This window comes from Rhincodon typus, chromosome 16, assembly GCF_021869965.1.
Source record: "Rhincodon typus isolate 14 chromosome 16, sRhiTyp1.1, whole genome shotgun sequence".
NCBI classification, from domain to species: Eukaryota; Metazoa; Chordata; class Chondrichthyes; order Orectolobiformes; family Rhincodontidae; genus Rhincodon; species Rhincodon typus.
Genome location: NC_063347.1, coordinates 57,751,513 through 57,777,698, shown reverse-complemented (window position 1 = coordinate 57,777,698; position 26,186 = coordinate 57,751,513). Strand labels below are relative to the sequence as shown.

General features: G+C 44.0%; 1 protein-coding gene across 2 annotated transcripts in view; it reads left to right on the top strand.

Moving 5' to 3' along the window:
• Nucleotides 1-2,878: 2,878 nt before the first annotated feature.
• The window catches only part of srgap3 (SLIT-ROBO Rho GTPase activating protein 3), a 210,277-nt gene continuing 186,969 nt past the window's right edge, over nt 2,879-26,186 (top strand). The window contains exon 1 of one of the 2 annotated variants that reach the window (XM_048606510.1): nt 2,879-3,834. In XM_048606510.1, the coding sequence (XP_048462467.1) occupies nt 3,768-3,834 (67 nt within the window). In that variant the 5' untranslated portion in view covers nt 2,879-3,767. The remainder of the gene's footprint in view (nt 3,835-26,186) is intronic. The other variant, XM_048606511.1, reaches the window with a different exon arrangement.

The following is a 26,186-nucleotide window of genomic DNA, read 5'->3' as shown; positions in this document are numbered from 1 at the left end:
AGCGCAGGCATGTGGGACTAGTTTAGTTTGGGATTATGGTGGGCATGGACTGGTTGGACTAAAGGGTCTGTTTCTGTGCTGTATGACTCCATGACTTTTATACCAGTCATCTTTGAACCCAAATAACTATTCGACCAACTATCCACTGTTTGGAACAATTAAGGTTTTCATGATGGAATGTCTCATCCATCTGATTTCAAAGAGGCACTTACAGATGGCAAGGTTTGATAAGACGTATCTCACACAACAATTCCACTCATGAGTCACTTAATTAGTCATTTGAAGGAACTGAATTTAGGCTTCCAATTAATTAAATTGGTCTGAATTCAGTAACTAATCAAATTCTTGCCACAAAAATTAGTAACATTTCTCAAGACTTCAGTGAATGCCCTACGCAACAGTTTGCAGCAATTATCGCCCCCACACTAAGGGGAGGAAAAAAATTCCACACATATGTGTTGAAGGTTGTGCAGAATAAATAACGGCAAAAGACACAGTGCATCTCACAAATCAGTGAGAACCAATTAGATATGGATTGGAAAATTCCAGACAAACATGAACAGAAACAGCATCAGATATGATCAATGTGATGTACTTATCTGTAAGTTATAGTCAGGAAATATACCAATCAAAAGGTCAGAGGAGGGGATACAGGGTCACCATGGGACAATGGGAAGAGGGCATGGGGAAGGATGAAATTGCAGTAGGGACACTGGCAGGGATCAGGAGGGCACAAGGGAAGTTTTCAAAGCGATATGGAAGGTTGGTAGGAGGAGGTAGAATGGCTATTTGAGAAGATGGGATGGGCAACCAGATTAATAGAAAAGGACAGGGAAACAGGCTGGAATAAGGGCCAACATACAAATTAGGACCAGGGCTAGGACCCCTTGACTCCTTGAACGTGCTGTACCATCTGAAAAGAGCATGGTTGACCAAGCTTACATTTCAGACTCTGCACTGACATCTGGGTTAGTCAGGGGTCTATCGAGCAGCCTTGAAAATATTCAATAAGCCAACCTTCATTTTCTCTGGGAAAGAGAGTTTGACAGATTCACAACCTCCTGAGAAAGAAAAAAAATCATCTCCATCTCAAAATGGGGTCTCCATGATTTTGAACTGTGCTCTTTGTTCTAATTTCTCCCCCAAGGGGTAATATCTTTTCAGTATCTACCCTGTGAAGTCCACCTCAGCATCATATATGTTTCAATAAGATCACCTTTCATTCTGTGAAACTCCAATGAATACAGGCCCAACCTGTTCCAACATTTAGCCAATGCCCAGAAATAATACTGAAGGAAATCAGGAGCGGGACAACACTCTGGTTTGCCACAATGTTAAAATAAGAGAGGAGCTGCCTGTGGAAAATTAACCACTGTGCATATCTTCAAGAAAATTGTTAGCATTCCAGTTGTCATCTCCCTATCCCTAGTATGGGCACTAACCTGGGCAATAACACCTCCAGCTGCTTCACTGCCCAGCTAGCTCCATACTAATACAGCACATGATGTGGCAAGGAGGTAGAGCAGATTGTAAAATAAGAGATAAAGGAGCAAGGAGATATACCAGGTATTTGGTATAGGTGTTGAAGACAGTAGAATGGGGGATTAAGGGAAGAAGAGGTGTTCAGGTTTGGGTTGACAAGTGAAATGTAACATTAGTACCACACAAATGCCAGGCAATGATCAACTGCAGCAACAAAGATTCTAATGACCATTCCTTGTTATTCATTGCCATTATCATCACTGAATCCCCTACTATCAACATCCAGGAGGCCACCACTGACCAGAAACTCAACTGGATCAGTCATATAAATATACAAGAGCAGGTCAGAGGCTAAGAATGCTGCATGGAGTAACTCACCTTCTGATTTCCCAAAGCCTGTCCACCATCTACAAGGCACAGTTCGGACTGTGATGGTATACTCCCCACTTGCCTGGATGGGTGCAGCTCCAACAACACTCAAGAAGCTTAACACCATCCAGGACAAAACAGCCCGCTTGATTGGCACTACATCCACAAGCATCCACTCCATCCACCACCGATGCTCAGTAACAGCATTGTCTACTGTCTACAAGTTGCACAGCAGAAATTCACCAAAGATCCTCAGGCAGCACCTTCCAAACCCATGACCTCTGCCATCTAGAAGGACAACAGAAGCAGATACATGGGAACACACCACCTCCAAGTTCCCCTCCAAGCCACTCACCATCCCGCTTTGGAAATATATCACTGTTCCTTCACTGTCACTGGGTCAAAATCCTGGACTTCCCTCCCTAAGGGCATTGTGGTCTACCTACAGCACATGGACTGCAGCGGTTCAAGAAGGCAGCTCACCCCCACCTTCTCAAGGAGCAACTAGGGACGGGCAATAAATGCTGGCCCTTGAATGAATTAAACTAGATAGCAGTTGGGCCAGAAAAAAAGGATGGGGAAGGTAACATGGGAGGTAAAGGAGTGAGGAGGTAAAGCAGGTGGGTAGGGAAATAGGAACGGAATAGAGAGGCAGCTCAGAAGGGAGGCCTCAGGACCATGGGCAGCTGATTGAGAAGGGAAGGGGTTCAAGGGATTTATCAAGGCGCAGGGAGCAAGAGAACAATACTGTTATACAATGGAATAGTTTGATTTGTTATTATTTATATCACAGCAAATCTCAATCCACCACTGCGTGTGCTGCCGATTGAGAGATAGTGTGCGGGAGGCTGCCCATCCTACCCCGGCCAACAACCTCAGTGTGTCCCAGTGAACACAGCCCCAAAGTTCCTCCACCCGGGGAGCTCCACCCGGGTGTCACAGGAGGTCAGCGCAGGGCTTAACTTTTGAGCGGAGTCAGCAAACAGCCGAAAAGGCACAAGACTAAGAAGGCCCAGCAGGAAACAGGAAAGATGGTCAGAACTGCTGTTCGGCGCAGCTCTTGGGTGGGGATGGTGCGAGCCACATTGTGAGATAAAGATACACGAACCCCATGCAATTCAGAGAGTGTCCTGTAGGATACGATATGTCCCCTCCCTCTGACTTGCACTCAGGGGGTGGGAGGAGTGCTTGACGTGACCGTGCCTGCAGTCAGGAGAAACAGACATTTTTTTCCTCTCTCTCTCTCTCTTCCCCCTCCTTCCCTCAAATGCAGTTCGCTCCTCTGCTTCAGATTTGAGCCGCAGCTTGGAAGATTTGGGAGGCTGAAGCAGGATGAGAGATTGCAGGGGAGCCGGACACAAGGCGAGCCAGTGAGGAAGTGCTCCCAGTTCAGGCTGCCTATCCCACCACAATCTCTCCCCCTCCCCAGCTCCCCACCTCCCCAGCCTTTCCTCTCACTCCCCCAACAGCACACCACAGGCTCGGAGTCGCTGCCTGCATTTTCTGAGCTGGAACCTTCGCCTTTACAACTACATCCTCTCTCTCTCTCTCCTATATATAGGACAGCTTTTCAAAGGGAACCTCTCACAATGGAACTGAGTAAATAAGCTGAGCGATTGAGGAAAAGGAGCAGCGTTTGTGTCTATCTCTGCTCTCTATTCCCCCCCCCCCAAAAAAAAACAGGCCAGTAGGGGGAGAAAGAGGAGGTGGGTTTTATTTTATTTTCAAGCGATTTCACAGCGTGAACCTGACACAGTGTGTGACTTGGAGAGATTCCCAGATCTCTCTCTCTCTCTCTCACTCACACACACACACAGCTCCTGAAGCTGTAACCGAGTGAGTGAGGGGAAAAGAGTTTAACAGCCCTCGGGACTGACGAGAGGAGCTAGTGCTGCGAACTGGAGCCGGCAGACAGGATGTCATCTCAAGCAAAATTCAAAAAGGACAAAGAGATCACCACGGAATACGAGACCCAGGTCAAAGGTAGGTTCCTGAGTGTATGCGTGTGTGGTTTTTCTGTTTCGTTCTACGCCGTGTAATGTTTTGGGACCCTTCCCCGACCCGGTGTATTAATCTGGGTTATTACACAAACCCACATGGAAATAGGTGATCTCCAGGTTAAATGGGATTCTGAAGCTGCTGGGACAGTTGGGGTTATATATTTTTTTGTTATGTAAAAGGGGAGGGGGAGGGGGGAGGAAAGGGGAGGGGAGGGTACAGTTTCAGAACTGCATTGCAGTGTGGTGGAAAGCTGGAAGCAGTAGCTAAGCAAGCCTCGGTTAGGTAGCAGATTGTGCTGACGATCACACCCGCGTTCCTTACTCAGAGCCAGGACGCGCTAATAGTGCTCTCTGCTTTCTCTCTCCACCCCCACCCTGCTTTCTCTGTTTCCCGTGGGTTGCAGCCCCCCCCTTATTTTATTATTAATAAAGTAGCTCTTTCAACCAAAGGGGTCTCTCTTGCTTCCCAACATCACTGTGAGATCCGCGCCCCCACTTTATAAATCAAACTGCATATTAAACATAATAGGTTGCGTTATTAAGGGCTGAGGGTGGTGGTGGGGAGAAGGATAAAAGCCTCTCCCTCCACCCCAGCTGTAATCAGGGTTCCCCCCCGGTACAGGGAGACTGACAGAGACTCCCAAGTCCAAGCATTGATCGAATTCTCTGGGTCTCTTTCACGCTTTGCGGTTGGCTCTGGGTTCAATATCGCTGGAGATTTCACATGGTTTATTTCCTTTCATCTCCCCACCTTTCTGTTTTACTCGGTGTGTTGGGGGTTGGGGAGGTAGAGAAGGGGAAATAATTATGTCCCTGGATTAATATAGCCCGTATGGACCACTAACCCCTTGTTTCTGCCTCAATCAGCCCTATTGTGCTTGTCCCCTTTTTAAATAAAAATACTGGTAAAATGATGTATTGAAGTAGGTTTAAGGTGCGTATCACTATCTACTTAATCCCCTCCAAACAGTGGTGTATTTTAAACTCCATTAACAGGGATTTAACTGCCAGCTCTGAGGTCTCAAAGTAACTTGAATGGCTTCTGTCTCCTGATCTCTGCAGTGAAGGTTTTAACCCAGCAGATGTAATGCTGTCTGTGCGTTTGTGCTCGGAATAAGGTGAATGTTGCTGCTGGGGGAAGCTGGTTTGGTGGGGGTCATGGCGGGGGGAGGTGAGATGTGACAGGAGCTGGTGTTTACAATGCCAGTTAGTATGGAAGAGAGAACAGGACCCTGAGAGGAAAAGGAGGGGTTGCTGTCTCTCTTCTCTCTCATTCTTCACCCCACCAGCCCCTCTCCTGCTGCTGGAGCTCACTGACTTTCCAGGGATGGAGAGGCTGGGCCAATGTCAGACACAGCACTAAGTGTTGGCTGGAACAGCCTACAATGACTGGGGCTGCTGTTAGTTTTCTGACCCACACTCTGTGCAGTTTTGGTCCTGGCAGAGACTTGTCCAGGTGGATTGTTGTTGAAAGTTCTGGAACTTTTTGGGTTGTGAGTGGCTTGTGGTGACATTGCGTCATTCTGGTTCTGCATTTCCTCTGGGTTAATGTGCTTGTTTCTTTTTTTTAAAAAAAATCTTGTTTGTTATCTACCCCTCTCCCCACTGAGGCTAGATGGGGTTCTGCCATTGCCACCTGAACCATCCAAGTCAGCTGCCTTCACATGGGGACCTTGGTTGTTGCTGCCAGGGCTGATGGGGACCACGCTCGAGCCCCAATCCTGCCCATTGGCCCGAAAAGTCAGCTTTCCTGCTCCTCTGATGCTGCTTGGCCTGCTGTGTTCATCCAGCTCTGCACCTTGTTATCTCGCACCTGAGACTCTTGTTTTAATTCTACCTGTTTTTCTAATCAACCTATTGCACACCTCTGGAGCAGTTGGGACTTGAACCTGGGCCTCCTGGCCCAGGGATAGTGACACTACCTCGGTGCCATAAGAGGGCCCTGAGTCTGCTTTTTTTTTTTTTAAACGAATTTTTCCAATCAACCTGTTTTGGAGATGTTATTGCACACCTCTGGAGCAGGTGGGGGCTTGAACCTGGCCTCCCATTCCAAGGTCGGGACACTACCACTGGGCCACAAGAGGGTCCTTGTTTTCTGTCTTTTCAGCAAAAGGCTCTGACTATTGAACAGGCAACACTGAGGCAAGTCTTACCAACCTCATTCACCCTCCTGATGCAATTGGTTAACTCTCAGTGAAGGACAGAACCTCTGCCGGCCAGAGTCATAGGGTACGGTTATCTATCATCACAGTCCAAGAAGTATATCTTTCCTCTTGTAACCCAATTTAGTAACACCACTGGAACAGAACGATTGGTTTTTATATATTCAATGATTGAGGTACCTTTATATTGGTGTCATTTGACCCATCATTATGACCACTTAGTTCAACCTCTGTTACACTGCCTGACTCCACCCCACCTCAGTTCATTTGTTACTAAAGTCCTCATCCCTGCCTTTTTTTGTAATTTGACTATATTTAGCCCACTGCTCACATCCTGCACTCTTTTAAACTCGAGCCCACCCAAATCGGTGCTCATTTTGTAACTTGTGTCAAATCCTGTTTACCCATGGATACCCCTATGCTAACTGATCTATGTTGGTTCCTGGTTTACTAGATACCTCAATTTTTACAAAAGATGCTCAAACTTATTATTAAAATTCTTCATGGCTTCACCCTCTTATCCCTGTAATCTTCTCCAGCTCGTCCAATGTATCTGCACACCTTTAATTCGAGCCTTCTTGATCTTCCCTAATTTTAGTGACTCAGCCCATTCTTTCCTTCAGATTCCTGGGCCCTAAGCTCCAGACTTACCACAGTAAACATCTCCACTTCTCTGTCTATTTCCTCCTTTTAAAATCCATCTTTTTGATCAAGCTTTTGGCAATCTTCCCTAACTTCTCCTTATGTGTCTCAGTGTCATATTTTGTTTTATAATGTTCCTGTGAAGTGCTCTGGGGCACTTTCTTTACACATACTAGAAATGCTTTAATATAAAGAAATTTTTTGTTGGAAGGATCCAAAAATATAAATACATAAGATAGCAAAAAAGGAGGTAATTGACAAACTTAGAGGATAAAATCCCAAGATTCAGTGGATGCTATCTATTTATTAAGTTAAATGAGAGATAGTAGAGATGCATTTATACAAAATATAAAATTTCACTTAAAAATTCAGCATAGCCACATAATAACACTAAGGAACTGTAGCTCAGTAAAATTAATATCAATGGTAGGAAGGATAATGGAATCTTCATTCTGTCATTCTCTTTGATTCCTGGATGGCTTTCTATCAAATCATTGAGTAATTGGCACAGATTTAAAAAGAGCTTCCAGTGCTTGAGAAATCTTTTATCTTTTCTGTTTACTGCTTGAAAGAATTCAGTAAGAGTAGATTCGGGTAATATTGTAGATGTAATATATTTGGATTTCCAAGTTCCCTTGTATAAGCTAGTGAATAGTAGAGAAATTACTCTGAGCATACAGAGTCAGGATGAGTAGCATACGCAAAAAGGAGTTCAGAGGTTAAGGAAGGTTATTGAGATTGGCAAAAGATGAGAGCTGGTATTCCAAAGATTGATGATGGGAATTGTAGTTGAATGACGGCAATCATACAGTTTCAAAAACAAATTCATTGGCATTCACTTCAAAAGAAATAATCTCTGCTTTTCAATTTTATGTTGCACTTGTCCAGAATGTTGGTTAGACCGCAGTCTGATCTTTACAGTATGAAGGATAGAAGGCATTGGAAAATGCAGATAAATATAGAAAGATGGTACCAGGACTGAGATCAAGAATGATTGACCAGACTTGGGCTCTCTCCTCTGCAGAAGAGAAGACTAGTGCATTTCGCGATTGCAAAAGAGTCTGAGAGGATAGACACAGAGGACGTTTCCACTCATGGAAATCAACACAAGAGATGTAAATGTAAGATAGTCACTGATTAAAACCAATGGAGAATTCAGTTGCTAGAACACGGGGCTCCTATACCATAAGGAGTAGTTGGAAATGAATGATGTGGATGTAATAGGGGAGAAGTTGGATAAACATGAAAGAGAAACCAGGATACGGTGATGAATGAGTGAAGGCTTGCATTTTTCAGAAACACTGGTATGGACTATTTGGGCTGAATGGCCTTTTTCTATTGTACATTCTATTTCGTTCTATGCGCGCACCGATAAACAGTGTATTTAATGAATAAGGTTACATGTAGGGCAGGACTCTCCAAGTTAAGAATTCACATTGCTAAATTATCTCAATTTTTCTTAATAGTTTGTCAGCTAAGTTAGGCTTTTTTTGTAAATGAACTGATTCAAGCTAAACAGCTCACGAGCTGTGAATAAGGCCAGACTACAATGAGAAAGCAAGCCACGTTGTTGGGTCTAGTAAGTAATCACAAATGGAGACACCCTGTTTCAACAGTAGCAGATGCTCTTTGTGTTAGCATTTGACATTGCTGGTGCTCAGTTTTACTATCATGCTTTTATTCTGAATTTTGGCTGTTTTCATGGCTATAAGGTAACCGTGCCGTGGGAATAACTATGATGCCCCATCACTAATTCTATACCTCAGTTGGAGCAGTTCACTTGGAAACGGCAAAGCTGAACTGCAATGGCAAAAATAAAACCTAAATAGGCTGAAGAATCAATCTTGCTCCTCAAATCAGTTTGATGTGTAATTTAGTCAGTTTATATCAATAAACAGTTTAATCTCCCAGTGAAAGTTTAAGATACATTACTCTAGTGTTTAAAATTAGGCAAGAGTAACAAGACTAGATTTGTGATAGGCAAAAAATTTGATTTCATAGTTTAGCCTGAAATACAGTATGGCTTTTTCTGACAGAATTTAGAAAGTATTTGATAGTATTCCATAGTATTTCCAGTGCATGTTATACCATTAAAGGTTTGTGGTTTGCTGTGATGCCTGCTATCCTGGATGTTATTTATGAAGGGCTCTGGTGCAACAGTACCTGTGGAATCTTACTGTCATGAGGATCAGTCTTAAGGAATAGTAGAGAGAAGCCAAACTTGTACCTTTTGAAACGTAAAGCATCTTTCTCGACCTCAGGATGTTGAAAAGCACTTTACAACCTCTGCAGAATGGCTGAAGTGTTCTTGCTGTGGGAATGTGGGGAATGCAGCAGCCAATTTGCGCGCAGTAAGCTGCCTAAACAGTGCCCAAATCATCTCTTTAAAGCCATAAGAAATGGGAGAGTGAGTAGGTCATTGGCTCCCTCTGTCATTTGAGAAGGGGCCTTTGTGTTGCAATGGTAGTACCTGAGCCAGAGGCCTGGGTTCAAGTCCCACCTGCTGCAAAAGTGTGTAATAACATCTCTGAACAGGTTGATTTAGATAATACCTAAAAAAAAAAAAAAAAAAAAAAATCTATCAAGAATGTGAATATTTGGGGAGGACGGAGCCTCGTTGCAAGCGAACTATTCCAAAATTGGTTTGAGAAGATCATGGCCAGTCTGATAGTGGTCTCAGCTTCAGCTTACCTGCCTGTTTTCGCCATGCAAACCACAAATCCATAATCAATCATAAAAACTACCTCGCTTAGCCTGAATGTATCTAGTGAGCCAGCTTCCATTGTTGTCTGGAAGACAATATCAAGGATTAGTGACCCTCTAAAGAAGTTCCTCCTCATCTCTGCCTTAAGTGGAAGACCCTTTATTTTGAAACTGTGTCCCCAGTTCTACATCCAAACACGAGAAAACACCCTCCCAATATTCTACCCTGGTAAACCTCCTGAACTGTTCAAATAAAATTAGGTGTTGGTCTAGAATAAATATTAGCCAATGGAGGTTGAATAGTGCCGTGGGAACTTTACATCAAGTGTAAGCCCTCCTCCTTTGCATGAGGAAAGCAGCACATTTTGACGTATAGCAATTGGTATTGCATTGAAATGTCAAAGCCTCTCTGAAGGGAGACTTTGCATTCTTAGGCATGAGTGCTACTGTTAAACCACATGGGATAGGAGGTAATGTGCTTGCCTGGACTAAGGATTGGCTGATAGTCAGAAAACAGAAAGGGATAAATGGGTCGTTCATCTTTGGCAGATTGTCACTAATGGGGTATTGTGAGAATCAGTACTTGGGTAAAAGCAAAACACTGTGGATGCTGGAAATCTGAAGCACATGGGGTGAATGCTGGAGAAGCTCAGCAGATCTGGCAGCATCTGTGGAGAGAGAAACAGAGTTAACATTTTGGGTCTGGTTATCAAGTTCAAGAGTTCTGGACTCAAAACATTAACTCTTTTTCTCTCTCCACAGATGTTGCTAGTCCTGCTGAGTTTCGCTAGCACTCTTTGTTTCAGGACTGTGGTGCCAGCAGTTCTTAATATGTCGATGATTTGGAAATGGGGGCCAAATTTGCAATTGATACAAAGCTAAGCATCTGTGTATTGTGAGCAAGTTATGAAGCAGCTTACCCTGGTTTTTAAGAAGGGGAATGCTATTTAGGACCAAGAATTTGTTTTGAACTCCAAATATAGTGAATCTTCGGAATTACCTACTCTGGAGGTGTGTGGAAGCTCAATCTTTGAGTATGTTTAAAATTGAGATTTCTGATTGCCAATGACGTGAAGATTTATGGGGGTTAGCTTGGATAAAAGACAATAAAGTGCTCAATCGGCTGCAATCAGATGATATAACAGCATAGGCTTGATGGGCTGAATGGCCTACTCCTGTTCTTGTGTTTCTATAAACGCCTCAATGTGGGGAAAAAGATAGTAAGGGATGAGGCCATGGAGGGATTTGTAAGTCAGGATGAGGATTTTAAAACTCAGATTTTTTGACTGGTGTCAGTGTAAGTCAGGAGCACAATTGAATGGGGAACAAGACTTGAGATGGTGACGACAATATTTGGTAACATTTGACTGTGATAGAGGAACCTTTATCAAAGGGTCCTGACATGAAACATTTCAATTGTTTGTCACTCCACAGTTGCTGAATTACGTGTTAAGTCTTTCAAGCATGTTCTGTTATTTTAATCAGCCTTCCAGCATCTGTACTCTTCCTGATTTTTTTTTTCTTTCTCTCTCTTCTCCATCACCAAATAGAGTCAATATTAAAATATCCCTTCCTGCTCTGAGATTCTTAAAGTGAAAGACACAACCCTTGAGCATGTGAGGTACTGGATTTTGGAAAGGCAAATCAGGGCAGGACTTATCACTTAATGGTAAAGTCCTGGGTAGTGTTGCTGAACAAAGAGACCTTGGAGTGCAGGTTCCTATTCCTTGAAAGTGGAGTCCCACGTAGGCAGGATAGTGAAGAAGGCATTTGTTATGCTTGCCTTTATGGGTCAATGCATTGAGTATAGGAGTTGGGGGTCATGTTGTGGCTGTACAGCACATTTGGTTAGGTCACTTTTTTAGAATACTGCATTCAGTTCTGGTCTCCCTGCAATAGGAAGGATGTTTTGAAAGTTGAAAGGGTTCAGTAAAGATTTACAAGGATGTTGCCAGGGTTGGAGGGTTTGAGCATAAGGAGAGGTTGAATAGGCTGGGGCTATTTTCCCTGGAGCATTGGAGGCTGGGGGGTGACCCTGTAGAGGTTTATAAAATCATGAGGGGGCATGGATAGGCTAAATAGATGAGGTCTTTTCCCTGGGGTGGGGAAGCCCAAAACTAGAGGGCATAGGTTTAAGAGACCTAAGGGGCAACATTTTCATGCAGAGGGTGGTGCAGGTATGGAATGAGCTGCCAGAGGATATGGTGGAGGCATGTACAATGACAACAGTTAAAAGGCATCTGTATGGGTATATAAATAGGAAGTGTGTAGCGGGAAATGGGCCAAATGCTGGCAAATGGGAACTAAATAAATTTAGGATATCTGTTTGGCATGGAGGAGTTGGACCGAAGGGTCTGTTTCCATGCTGTACATCTTTGACTCTATATTAAGGAGGCTTAGTATTCCAGGCAACACTTCACCTGCATTTCCCAGGATCTAGTATACTGCATTCGCTGCTCACAATGTGGTCTCCTGTACGTTGGTGAAATGAAGCGTATACTGTGTGACCTCTTTGCAGAATGTCTGCATTCTGCTAGCAAAAAAGACCCTGAGCTACCTGTTGCCTGCCACTTTAACACTCCACCCTGTTACCTGGCCAACATCTCTGTCTCTGGCTTGTTGCAGTGTTCCAGCGAAGCTCAGCACAAGTTGGAAGAACAGCACCTCATTTTCCGCTTGGGAACCCTGCAGCCTTCCGCACTCGGTACCGAGTTCAATAATCTTAGGGCTTAAACTCTCCCATGTCCTGGCCCTCTACCCCACACACTAGGCCTTGTTATCACAACCTGCCATTGTTAGTCACTAACAGCTCCCATTAACAACTGTTAATACCCTCCTAGCCAGACCATTATCAACTCCTTTGTCTGTCCAACTGCTCTTCACTCTCTTTGGGCTCTATCATACCCATCCCCCTCCCTATTTTCTGCATATAAACTGACATTTTCCCAGCTACCATCAGTTCTGAGGAAGGGTCACCCCAGACCTGAAACGTTAACTCTGATTTGCTCTTCACAGATGCTGCCAGACCTGCTGAGCTTTTCCAGCAACTTCTGTTTCTGTTAGTATTCCGGGCATTGTGAACAAGCCCTGTTCTCCCTGAGCAGGTAGACTGAGGTGCCAGGTTAACAACTTGACCGAGTTACTGCCACCGATAATGCAGCGGAGATGTGGTACTGCACTGGAGAAACATCTTGTATTGTCTCCTCCAATCCACCATTGAACGGTACAGGCAGAACCAAATTTTCACAGATCTGTTTCTGTTCCACTCCACCATTATGTTGCCAGTGAAGATCTAGCTGGAGGGGCAGTCAGGGAACATGAGTGGTGGAGTGGGGAACAGCTGAAGGGAAATCAGGAAATTGCAGCTTGTGTGGTGTTGAGGAATTGCAAAGTACATGGTGAGGAGATGCTGCAATGTATCTTGATCTCAACACGAGGGTGCAGGGAGCTGGAGAGTGTCAAATTGCTGTCTAGAAGGACATGGGTAAAATAGTTCAGAAGAGCATTCCCCTCAGTTGTATCAGTGGAGCATTTTTTTTGTCAGCTGTAAGTTTCCTGGATTCCTGGAGTCTAGATTCTGAAGATAGTAGCACTGAGTTGGCTCCTGGTCCAAGTGGATTCCCCAGTTGCTGTCTTTCACAACAGGTACTATTCAGTCTCCAGCTCCTGCTTGAAGTGGACTGTTTTCAACCTTCTATACCCTGTGAAAACTCAGATCTGTTTTCTCCAGGTGCAGGATTCTCTTGGGTCATGAGCAGGGATCCACTTTGGGATGAATTCTGTCAAGGAAGTTTAAACGAGGCAATGGAAATTTTCCATGTTTTCTGCACCCAATAAAGGTACCCTTCCATTGAATGCATCAAATGTTCTGTGGACAAGAGTTTAAATCCCTTGAATCAAGGCAGATGAAGTTTTGAATTCAATAAAAACTAGAATAAAAAAGCTAACCTAATGTTGACTATGTAACAACTATTGATTGTTCTGAAAACCCGTGGTTCATTAACGACTTTTTTTAGGGAAGGATATTTGCCACCTTTACTTGGTCTGAGCTACATGTAACTCCAGACTCTCGACAATGTGGCTCACTCTTAATTGCCTCCTGGGCAATTAAAAATGGACAATAAATACCAGCCCAGCCAGCGGTATCCACAACCCACAATCCATGAACAAATTTAAAAAATAACAATTCTGAGGTCTGGTACAATGCAGGTTGGATTTGGAGTAAATATCTCTTACACTCTACGCTGTTGCCATCAACCTCTTTCAGGACAAGTACAGCATGGGTTATGTGCTCTCTATTATGCCTTATGAATATAGTTAAATGACATTTGAAGACTACTCTTTCTAGCACCAAAATGACAGTCTCTTATTTCTGCATCAGAAATGGCCTGAGGGAGACTGCAAGTCAATGCTGAATTAAGGACAGAGTGCTGTGCTGTGGTTTAATGACCGTGAAAAGGGCTGAGATTGCCCCAACTACACTTAGAGCCATCGAATCCCTACAGTGTGGAAGCAGGCCACTCGGCCCATCGAGTCCACGCTGACCCTACGAAGGGTATCCCACCCAGGCCCACCCCCTTACTCTCTAAGTGTAACTCCACATTTCCCATGGCTAATCCACCAATCCTGCACATCCCTGGACACTAGGGGCATTTTAGCATGGCCAATCCACCTGCAGATCTCTGGACTGTGGAAGGAAACTGGAGCACCCGGAGGAAACACGCACAGACACTGGCAGAATGTGCAAACTCCACACAGACAGTCACCCAAGGGTATAATTGAACCCAGGCCCCTGGTGCTGTGAGGAGCAGTGCTAATCACTGAGCCACTGTACTGCCCACTTCTTCATACAGAAACTGGAAACATGTTGACCTGTGGGGAGGGAGGTGGGTGGTGGAGGTGGTGGGGAGCCTTTGAAAGGGCTGAAAATAAGTCTTTGTCAATTCAATTGAAGTAAAACTCTGATAATAGATTTCTTTTATCCCCCAGGACTACACATCAAGTCTTTAACAAAAAGGTCTTGAGAGGATTTCCTGTAGTAGTATTTTTTATGATGCTGGAAATGATGTTTGGAAATAGTACAGAGTTACATAACGCTCCTTGAGTAGCTATCAACAGCTAGTTAAGTACTCCTCCCTCAACCGATTCCTCCCTTCTCCCTCGACATCAATCAACAGATTCAAGAAAGAAATCGATATGTTTCTGATGAAAAACAACAGGATAAAGAGCTGTGGGGAGGAGGCAGGAGAGTGGAGTTCAGACTAGGGTAAAGTCATGTTAAATGGCACAGTGCGTTCGAAGGGCAGAATTGCTTGTTCCTGCTCCTATTTCCTATGTTCCCTGCCTGAGACTGTCTGGAAAATTTATCAAGGTGCTGATTACGCCTTTTGAGGAATATTGTGACCCTGGTGTGTGACATTTCATTGTAGTTTTATTTTAATACAGTTTTATATGCTGTCTACAGAAGCGGGCCAGCACCTGTGTTTACGGTCTACATTGGTCTTCCAACCTAATTCTTGTAACTGTTGCAATTCTTGTCACCTCCCAGTGTTTAACTAGCTTTGTCTTCACCTAACTGCCTTAATGTGAGTCACTCAACTCCCCTGTGTGGTATTGCAAGCTCCACACTCATGATGGAGAGAGAACGGCACGTTCTCGTACCATTTTTTAAAAAAGTGATTTCCTTTATTTTAAAGATTTGCTGACTCGATGTAGGTATCACGAGCTAAGCTGCTGCAGAAATGTAGGGATGGGGACGTAGATATGTATACAGTGCTGTTGGAAAGGATGTTCCAGTATTTTCAACCAACAACAGTGAAGGAATGGGGCTATTGTTCCAAAGTCAGGATGATGTGTGGCTTGAGGATGAACTTCAAGTGGTGGTTTTCTGCCCTTGTCCTTTGAGATGGCCAAGGCCATGAGTTTGTCAGGCACTACTGAAGAAGTTACCAATGCCTCTCGTAGGTATACACTGCTGTCACTGTGTTTGTGAAGATGGTCAATGTGGTGCCAACCAAGTGGGCTGCTTTGCCCTGGATGGTGTCAAGCTTCTTGAGTGTTATTGGAGCTGCACCATGCTGGGGTCTGGTCTTAATGGGAGTGGCACTAGGATCCTACTCCCACAATGGAGCTAGACAGCATAGCCATAGAGGAGTGTATCTGCACCCTTACTCTGGAACCCAGAAAAACTAGGAGCACTGGAAATGCGGTTAGGGATCTGACTTGGATCCTTTTTAAATAGCTCCGGAGTTATTTAGTCTCTGAAAATCTCAGCCTTTTATTTAGGATCCTTAGTTTTGGACTCCTCACAAGTTAAGATCCGTTCTCTCCTTTGACTCTGTCAAAGCCCTCCATAATTTCCAAGATCTCCATCCAGCCCATCCCAAGTTTCTCTTATCCAGTGTAAATAGATACTACTTGAGGATAACCCTTTGTTCTTCTTCCTCTCAAACTCTTGATGGGTCTTCTTTACTCTTACTCTTCAATTATTTCATACCTTGGGTCTTGAACCAGGAGGCACAGTCTGTGCATGTGAACTGGTTCCTCTCAGCAGAGGATCTCTGTATGTCTGTCATCGACTGTGTTTTCTTAGCATGCAAAATCATTGTGTACTTCCTGGAAAATAGGAAATTGTTCTATGTGGCTAACAGTGTGTTTTGGCAAACCACTGGTCAAATTCCCCATAGAGGAAGAGCACATTGAAGGTGAAAGTGCAGTTGGCAGAGATGGACTATGAAGTGAATGAGCAAATGAATGCAATTCTCTGCATTGAGAGTGAGGGGGTAGGTGGGAGAGACTGAATTCAAGCCAGTTTAATCCAATGTGCATACAGGAGCCTGCAGCAATTTCTAAAATCCGTGCCAAATCCATATTGTGCCTGTCCAGGGCAGCTTTACTACATGTTTAACCCAGTGCTGTCTCTATCCTGGCAGTCTTTGATGGGGGCAGTGTACAGGGAGGTTTACATCCCATTTACTTACAGTTTAAAAGAGTAGAGAACGCTTTACTTTCACTTCAAAAGCGTAGAGGGACCTTCACTCGTATCTAACCCCAGGCTGTTCTGGTATTGGGAGCGTTTGTAGGGGGCAATATAGAAGGAGCTTTGCTATCAATCTAAAAGAGTAGAGGGAGCTTTACTCTGTCTATAATCTCATGCTGTACCTGCCCTGGGAGTATTTGGGGCAGACAATGTACCAAGATCTTTACTCTGTATCTAACTCCGTGCTGTCCCTGTCCTGGGAGTGTTTGATTGGATAGTGTAAAGGGAATTTACTTTCAGTTTGAAAGAGTGGAGAAAGCTTTACTCTCCAATCTCAATGGAGATTAAATCCAATCCCATGTTGTCCCTGTCCCAGGAATGTTTGATGGGAACAGTGTCAAGGGAACTTTACTTTCAGTTTACTTTTAACTTAAAAGAAAAGCGGAAACTTTACTCTGTATCTAACCCCATGTTGTCCCTGTCCTGGGAGGGTGTGATGTGGATGGCCTGAAATGTTAAGATGTGCCTCTTTTGATGGGGAGTTAGCTCTCGGGAGTGAAGTGCTCAGTGTCAAGTGTCTGTCTCTCCTCCTACCAAAAGGAGCAGTATGTCGATCAGAGTCGCAGAGTATGATGGAAGGGGAGGGGAAATGTGAAGGGTGATTGGTAATGATGGAAACCAGTTTAATTTGGTCAAAGATAGCACAGTGTTGGTGCTCTGTGACAAATTGTAGTCATTAATGAGACATGTCTTGTATTAATGCTGTTGCTCTGATCCTCATCTAGGGCTTGTGTGGGTGTAAGTGTTTATGGGTGTTACACCACATGCTTTTCTCACTGCCTTCCAATGTCATACTCTGATAAATAATCTTTATTTCATCCTTGTCCATTTTTTTCTTTAAAACTACTTAAATGAAAGTCACACATTTTTGTACTCTTCATTTTTTTTGGAAGCCTCTATTGGAATAACAATTCAATCCTGAAGGTTTGATCACCTTACCCCTCAGTCAAAGAATACTCCAGCACTGAAACATTTTTCTGCATATCAAGGCTGTGCCAGCATTTTTCTCCACACGAACGTCGTTATCTAATCCCACTCTCCTCACTGCCAAATCCTTCTAATCATCTTTTTTTTTGAGCAGCTTTTGAATTTCCTTTTTCAAGGTTTTACAGACTTCAGCTTTGATACTGGTTTGTAGAGAAGTCTACTTTCTAGTCGTTCTGGTTGAAGAATTGTTTTTCTACCCTCTGTTTTAATTCTCCTTGGAATTGGCGCCCCACTTGTGTTCTGACAATATCTTGACATTAATGCTCTCACTCTTCTTGTTTTCAAGCCCCTACCACCATCTCTCAACACTCTCTCTAACTGCCACTCCCTCCTTGTTTCACAACTCCCCCTAAATCTCTCTGCCCCTCCAATTCTGGCATGTTGCACATCTTAGATTTCTGACAAAACACCATTTGGGGTCCGTCGCTTCAACTGTCCAACACCTAAATTCTGTAATCCCCTCCCAATCCTCTCTCTACCTCCCCTTTCACTGTTTTTTTTCCCCACACAGAGGGTGGTGGGTATATGGAACAAACTACCAGAGGAATTAGTAGAGGCGGGTACGATTGCAACATTTAAAAGACATTTGGACAGGTACATGGATAGGAAAGGTTTTAGAGGGATGTGAGCCAAATTTAGGCAAATGGGACGAGTTCAGTTTAGGAAACCTCATTGGCATGGACGAGTTAGGCCGAAGGGCCTGTTTCTGTACTCTGTCTCTACAACTGCCACTTCTTTGAAACTTTGGGTCCCCCGTTCTAATACCTCCTTATGAGATTTAGGTTGTGTTTAATAACATGCCTGTGAAGCATCGGGAGACATATAATACCTTTTCTGTAGTACTATATGTATAAACTGTTGCTTGTTTCTGATCCAGCCAACTCGAATTACCAAGCTGCTGTTACCGTCACATCAACTAGTACAAATCAAGTATCATTATGTTTTAACTAAAATCTGTAGCTCGGGTTACAGTTGACGTTGTTGATTGGCTGGCCAAGCCTGACTGGTTTTCATGCAAACGTTTCGCCTCTCTTCCAGGTGACATTGCCGGAGCTGTGTAGCCTCCGTTGAAGCGCTGTTGTTCTGTCCCGCTCTGCATTTATATGGTCCAGTCTGTCATGGTGGGCAGCCTTGTTTCCACCATGACAGACCAGATGGTATAAATGCAGAGCGTTACAGAATAACGGAGGCTACACAGCTCCGGCAATGTCATCTGAAAGGGATATGAAATGTTTGTATGAAAACCAGTTAGCTCGGCGAACCAACCAACAACTTCAAGTGTCATTGTGTAAATCATTATAATCCTCCTAACCTTAAAGACCTCCGTTAATTCATCCCCAACACTTTTTTTTTCCCAAATACTTGTTCTGCAACTGCAATCTTATTTTCATCCTCAGAACTTGGGCATCATTAGCAAAGCTGACATTTCTTGTGCGCCTTGCCTTGAATGTAATGGTAGCTCTCCTTGAACCACACCTTGGTGTAACTGGCTAGGACACTTCAGCGTCTACAACACTGGACTCCAGTCCAAGAGTACCAGCTTCGAGGACCAGTTGGCGTATGATAAACCGACATTGGTCATCCATGTTCTGCGGTTTCTGGTCAATTTCAGGATTTGCTTGGACACTGGTACCAGGGTTGGCACTAAAATGCTTTCAATACCTGGGTGGCTTTATTCCAGGTTAAAGCACCAATAACTGATGTTATTGTTCTTGGGGACCCTGATCACTATCTAGCAGTGGGAAAGAAACAGAAGATCCTGGAAGTTATCAGCAAGTCTGACAACGTTTGTGGAGAAAGTGAGAGAAACAGCATTAGTGTTTCAGCTCAGTGACTTGTAGTTAGAGCCCTGTTTGCACTCGTTGGTGATCAGGCAAGGACAGGGTACGATTTGGCTGCCAGTATCCCCACAGTTGATTAACTTGCTATTCCCAAATGCAGATGTGGGGCACCTGAGGTTTGGAAAAGAACAGCAATACGGCCATCTCCCAGAGGGAGGAGCCTGTTTCATGTTGAAGGCTGGGGAGACGAGTGTCTCTCTACTGGTGTTTCAGCTAGGCTTTGAATAAGGTGAGTTTCTTCAAGATTTGTGTTTATTGGAGAAGGTGGATGCAATACATTTTCCCAAATCCTACCAATGACCAGAGCAAACTGTCTCGCCTCACTGGGATCAAGCCCCACTATTCCTGGAGTCATATGAAAGTTGACAATTCGTCAAGACTATGCAGAATTCCCTGATTTACCTGTCTTTCACACCTAGTTTGACACAAAGCCCTGACCAGGTTTCTGTGCTTAACAAGAATTACTTAATTGCAAATAAATAGATTCTAGCCATAGGTAAACAATTAGAAACTCTTGACATATAGCTATAGAAGTGTGGGGGAGAGTTTTAGCTTCCATATATGCCGTTGCCTACTTTCCAGTCTGCAGAGATAAAGACCGAGAAGGCAGTTCGATGGTTCCTGTTGGCAGACGCACTAAGATGGGCCTTTTGGCTCCAGTTCGCCTGTGAACTAGGCTTGTACTACTGCTTGGCCAGGCAGCTGTGTGAACAGGACTTGCAATGAGTGTCCGGTTACTCACTTTGAAGAACTGCAGGACCTCTCGATTTTTGAAACTGTTGTTTTCCCATTTTGGCCAAACATTTTAAAACACAAAAATATAAATATGCAGTCTTTACCAAACAATTAGAACTTTGTGGAACTGTAGTGAGACCGCATCTGGAGTGATCTGTACAATTTTGGTGATTTTATATTTGAAAAAAGAACATAGCTGTTAGAAGCAGTTCAGAGAAGGTTCATTTGACTCATTCCTGAAATGAAAGATTTATCTAATGAAGAAATGTTGTGCCTGCATCCAAAAATTGGCAGTGAAACCTAGCAGATCCTGGAGGGCAGTGGCAGGGTGGATTCTGAGAATACTTCCCACTGTAGGAGAGACCAGACCTTTGGGGATGCAATTTAAAAATAAATGGTCTCACTTTTAAGACAGATGATTTTGTTTTTTTCTCCTCCGAGTCATTAGTCTGTGGAATTCTCTTCCCCAGAGACCACAACTCTGGATGGTGAAATTTATTTAAGGTTGAATCTGATTTAATATTTTTTTTTTGATGGAAGGACTATGGGAACAGACAAAAAAGTGGAGTTGACACCACAACCAGCTTCAGCCATGATCTCATTGAATTTTGGAGCAGATCTGAAGGGCTGAATGGCCTGTTCCTGTGATAGATTGTTTTCATTATGGCTGAGAACCAAGTGTTGAAAATACTCAACTTGTCAGGCCGCATCTATGGAGAGAAGATCAGAGATAACGTTTCAGGTTGTGATTTTTCATTGTTCCTGTCCATGACTGATGCTCTGACCGCAGCAAGGGGCTATTATTATTATCCCTCTGGGCTTCTAAAAGGGGCACTCCAGTCGATCCTTCCATTTCTGATTGCCATCCGATTTGTATTTCATTTAGGAATCGGGGAACGTTGATGCAGCCTGAAGAGATTAACCATCTGGCGCATGTGGTGTGGATTGTACCTGGGTTGTATAAAGAGTGGACTTTGACTCAACCTTTATTCTGATCCATAGTAATGCCATGCAACTCCCAACTGTGTGACAGATGATTAGCTGGTTATCTTGTGTTGGCAAAGATCCTGCATTTTTTTTTGTTTTTGAACAAACAATACCCATGAACACACTGAGCTCACTCTTGTCTGAGCAGTCACATGTCTGGTTTTGAAGCCAGTGCCGAAAGTGATTTGAAGCTAAGCCTGGAGGCGCAGGCTGCTCAATGTTGGGTCAAGTTGCTGACCAGTCTTAAAGAGACTGTCTGTCTCTGTCTTTGCCCTGCAACCATTTGAGAAACAGAACGATTACAGGAGGAAGGATGAGCTGAGAGTGTAATCTCACATTGGTCAGTTTGTGAATTCAGCTGCTGCTGGATCAACTTGTATAAAAGACCTCAGTGTCCTGATTTCACATTATTGCTGTGCAGTTGAGCTCACTTTATATATAGTCTGGCTCAATTTGAGTTCTCTTGACAAAACCACTTCACATTCTATGTCTAGGAGTAAAAAGCTTTTTTGTGCTTCTAATGGAAACTCCATCATCTAAAAGCCTCAATTAGACTCTTGTACAATAAGCAGTTGAAGAGGCTGTTTTATTCTGTCCAGTGTGGCTTTATAGTCTTTGCTGAGTGGTATCTGGGACATAACTTGTTAAGAAGCTTCATACAGTCAAGTCCCATACTAAAGTTCTGATCACTGCCGTGAGCAACGTTACATGTTCATTGTAACTAAAAATAAACAATTGCATTTATTTAGAGATTTTTACTACCATCAGACATTGCAGCCAGTTTGCTGCTTTGCATTGGATCAGCTGTCAATGCTCTCTCCTTCTGAATTGGAAATTCCTTGGTCTGACTTTCACTCTGAAGACTTGAGCATACAATCTAGGTTGATGCTACTTGTGACTTCCTCAGTGGCATTTGAGGTCACTGTTTAAATGGACTTGAGGGTTCACATGGCACTACTTTGATGGGAAGAATAGATATTTACTATAGACCTTGTTCAGAGAGGTTGTCATACATCTCTGGAGCCGGAGAGACTTGAATCTGGCCTTCCTGAGTAAGAGGTAGAGACACTACTACTGCACTAAAAGAGCCCTTTATCAATGGGGTGTATACCCCTGCTTGTCAATATCCTGACTAATCACACACAGAGACACAGACACAGACAGACACGCGCGCGTGCACGCACATGCTACACACAGGTGTACTATTCCTTTGGGATCACTAAATAGCGGAAATCCCAGGAAAATGCCCCCCCCCCCTCCATTTTCACTAGGGACACTAAGGCCAAATGTAACTGCAACAGGAATCCGACTACAAATTGGGACTGTGCTGAATGGTTTGCTAACATGTTCAGTGGTGCAACGACAGTGTATTTCTCCTTTTTCCCTTTTGGGCCTTCCAGCTTTGGGCTGTTGATGATGTGCACCATCGTTCCCAACCCAATTTAATACCGTGTTTCCACTGTTTCTGGGTCTTGGCTCACTGACTCGGAGCTCCCCAACCTACTTTGGTTTGCAGTTTGCAAGCCGAGTCCATGAGAGTGAGTAGGATTTCTGACCTACTAACGAAGCAAGCGCAATGTCTCCAGAACATCAAATATTAATCTTTCTGCAGTTGTGGGATTTCCTGCACTCCTAGGGCTTTTATTTAACACTGTGTGCTTAACCGAGTTGAAATACTGAGGCTGGCCTGGGCCTCCCTCCTGGGTGACATGAACAGAGTTTATGAGCAATACTGACCCTTCTCAATGTTCCTGTTCCATTTCCACCTTGCAGACTTCTCCCTAGCATCTGATTTGTCCCAAGTTGTATCTGCTACGTCAGCATTAATAAATGATGAGCCCCTCCCTCGCTTGGCTTCTTCCTCCCAACCAGTTTTCTTGTGATGGCTTTGGAGGACATGACATAACTGTCAAGTTAGATTTTCCTAATCCCATGGTCTCCTGGCTGCCCCCCACCCTTCTTTTCCACTGACCCCCCCACATTCCTCTGCACACTCTAAAGCTCAGCAGCTCGTTTCCTAACTCTCTCCAGGTTCCTAACATCGCCACCTCTGAGCTCACTCACTGATTCTGGCTCCTGCCTTGCCACGCTCCTGATCAAAGGCTTGGTCAGTTTTAGGAAAGAAGGAAAGCGTTGTATGTGTTGAAAGAGTAGATGTTTGCTATGAGCTATGTTAATCCTCACACAGTCTGTTGGATTCTGGTGGTGTAGTCTCCAGAAGGAGATGTGTATTTCCTCTGCCTCTCGTCATTTAATAGTTAATGTGGCCAAGAGTTTACGTAACCCGCAGTTACTGCGCAATAGTAAGCTATGTCATATTCTGAAAGACAAGACTGCCCATCTGAACAGTCCGTTAGACTGGCATAGGAAGGGCTACTTGTGGTAGCTCTCTGCCCCCTCCAACCTCAAGCCACCAGTGGTCAGTACCAGTGTTTTCAAATGTTTTAGGGCAGAAAAAGGTTAGTAGAGTAGTCTGGAATGTGGAGTTTACTGTAAGATCAGGGCTGACCTTAAGTTATGGAGTAAGCTGAAAGAGGGTGAATGGCCTAATGGACTCGGGCGTTGTGTCATGTTATAAGAAGCTGAAAGAGTAAAAGGAAGAGGTGGAATTCCAGAGCTTAAGACATCAGTTATTGGGTCAAGGAGATTGAGGATGCACTGGAGTAAGGCTGAGATCTCATGGGGTTGGAGGGGCTGGAAAACATGCTGCAGATTGAGGGCAGGCAAGGCCTTGGGGGTTGGGGGTTTTCAAACAGCCCTGATCTCTCGACACTTTCCTCCTAGTGTGCTTGCTTATCCTTCTGAATGAACAGATTGTCGAGTGACAGTATTCCATTCTCAGTTGAAGTCTTTCACTCCTGAGTTGACTGACCGAGGCACTGTGTCTTAATATTTTAAAGTGTAGAGAGCTCTCGGAATGTGGCCAGATTTTTGCAAACCTTCCATTTCGAACTAACTTTACACCCTTCAGTAAATCTCTAAGTATGCAGCAATACTAAAATTGTTACACTGTCATGATAGTCTAATTGGTGTCTTGGTGCTGTAGCATTCCTGATCAGCATTTTAAATGACTACCTTTAAGTGAGACAGCCAAAGTGCAGGAGATGTTCCTCTTTATGGCTTTCCTGCCTGCCGATAGGAGTTGGAGTGTTTACTGTTTGGGTTTGGGCCTATCTCATTTTCTATTACAATAGGCCTTGGCTGTCCCTAAATTTGACTCAAGGATGTGCTGTATTTGGTCACTTGTTTCTGCTTCGGGCCTTCATCTGACTGAACAGACCAAACCTAGACCTGCAGATTTTTGGGCAGGTGAAGCAGGGTAACCTGGAAAGGATTAGCTCCCTTTTCTTTCCTTCTCTGTGCTTGTAAGAGTCCGAACACCTTCACAATGAGGCACAGAGTATGTGATGGAGCTTCATGTTCTGATGTGGGGAAGGGAGCGGTTTTTTTAAAAAAAAAAAATTACAACCCTCATTCCCCAAAGGAGAGCAGCTAACTCGAGCAAAGACCTAGACCTAACTGACTGGCTAGCAAGTTGAGGATATAACATTGCTCTGGGGTTGGTGCCAACATGACGATATCACGAAAACGAACCAGAAGAATGAGAGAGTCTCCTCGGTTCTCATGTGGTTCGGACTTTTGATTTCCAGAATTTGTTCCTTTTTTTTATGGCTTATGTTTTCCACCCATGGTATTTTTGCAGGACTGACTGTCTTGTTTGGACTATTTTGTGAATGAATGTGTGCATGTTTGGATTTAAAGGGGATATAATTTGTTTACACACTGGCAATTAATAATCAGAGATAGTAGGAACTGCAGATGCTGGAGAATCCGAGACAACAAGGTGCAGGGCTGGATGAACACAGCAGGCCAAGCAGCATCATAGGAGCAGAGAGGCTGACGTTTCGGGCCTAGACCCTTCATCTGTGTTTGTCACTTGTCAAAAGATAAGATTTTCATTCTGGTTTATTGATCTTTTGAGAGTTTCTGTCCCAAATAACAATTAGTCAAGCAAATTTTGAGCAGCTTGGTGGTTAATTTGTGCTTTTGAGATTTGGTTATGGAGTAGTGGCACTTGATTACCAGAGCACTCCACCTATCAGGGTCCTGGTAGGGACAGGGGCCCAGATCTGACTAGAGGCAATGGACCTTACTGGGGTCATGGTTGACACCAGGAATTTCGACCATACTGCTGTCAATTGGCAAGTTCAAGAAAATTTCAATTGCACTTGCTGACAACGTGAAGGCAAATAAGCACCAGACTTTTTAAACAATTGTTTTATCCTTCCTTTATGCAAGCTAAGAGTCAGCACTCAACATTTTGAGCCCCTGATAGATTTGCACGACAGGGCTCCTTTTGGTGCCGCCTCTCCGATAGGGGAGGTGAGATGCCACCGACTTGTAGGAATGCCACATTGAGGCAGCTAGTTGGGGACCTTAAATTTCTTTTTGTACGTGGTCCATTTAATGCAGCGAGTTGTCCCTTTTAAAAATGCACGTGGCTGTGCATAATTGCATCTTAAAGGGATTGTTGGGAGCTGTGTGCGTGTGGCCGGGTGTATTCCAAAATACTTTGAGCGAACGTTTATCAAAACTCATTGTGAACTACCGCCTGACAGGCCATCGGCTACAGTTTGTTAAACTCCAAGTTGGAGACTCTGGCTGCAGGCATTCCAGAGGTTTCAATCTCCTTACTTGTCTCGAAACACTGTGCCCCAGTCTTGGTGTTTTTCATGTATCCCTTTAGTTCTTTCTTGTTTTACGAATAATAAATGAAATTGACCCAAAAAGTGGTTTGAAATAACCTCATTTACTTTAATGGCCTAACGGTTGTTCTCCAGAATTGCTCTCAGCAGAGAAGCCTTCCATTACTGGAGACTGTGTAAAACTAATCCTGAAGGTTATTGGTGACCCACTCCAACAGAAGGGATGCAATTTAGGATGCATTGTGCAACTGAGGTTAATTCCTCAATCTCCACCCCCTTCCCCACCCTGCTAAAATTGGAGGCTTTTTGCACTGCAGAGTTTTGCTCCTCATTGGGTACACTCAATGACCTGGAGGGGCTATGGGTTGCAATAGAGGGCTTCCATTGTTGCTGTAGAATGCTGGGATAATCCCACCTCCATTACTGTAAGGGAATGGGCTCTGATTCCCCTCCCGAGTGGGTTCTAAAGCCAACAAGAAGACATGAGATAACAAGGTGTAGAGCTGGATGAACACAGCAGGCCAAGCAGCATC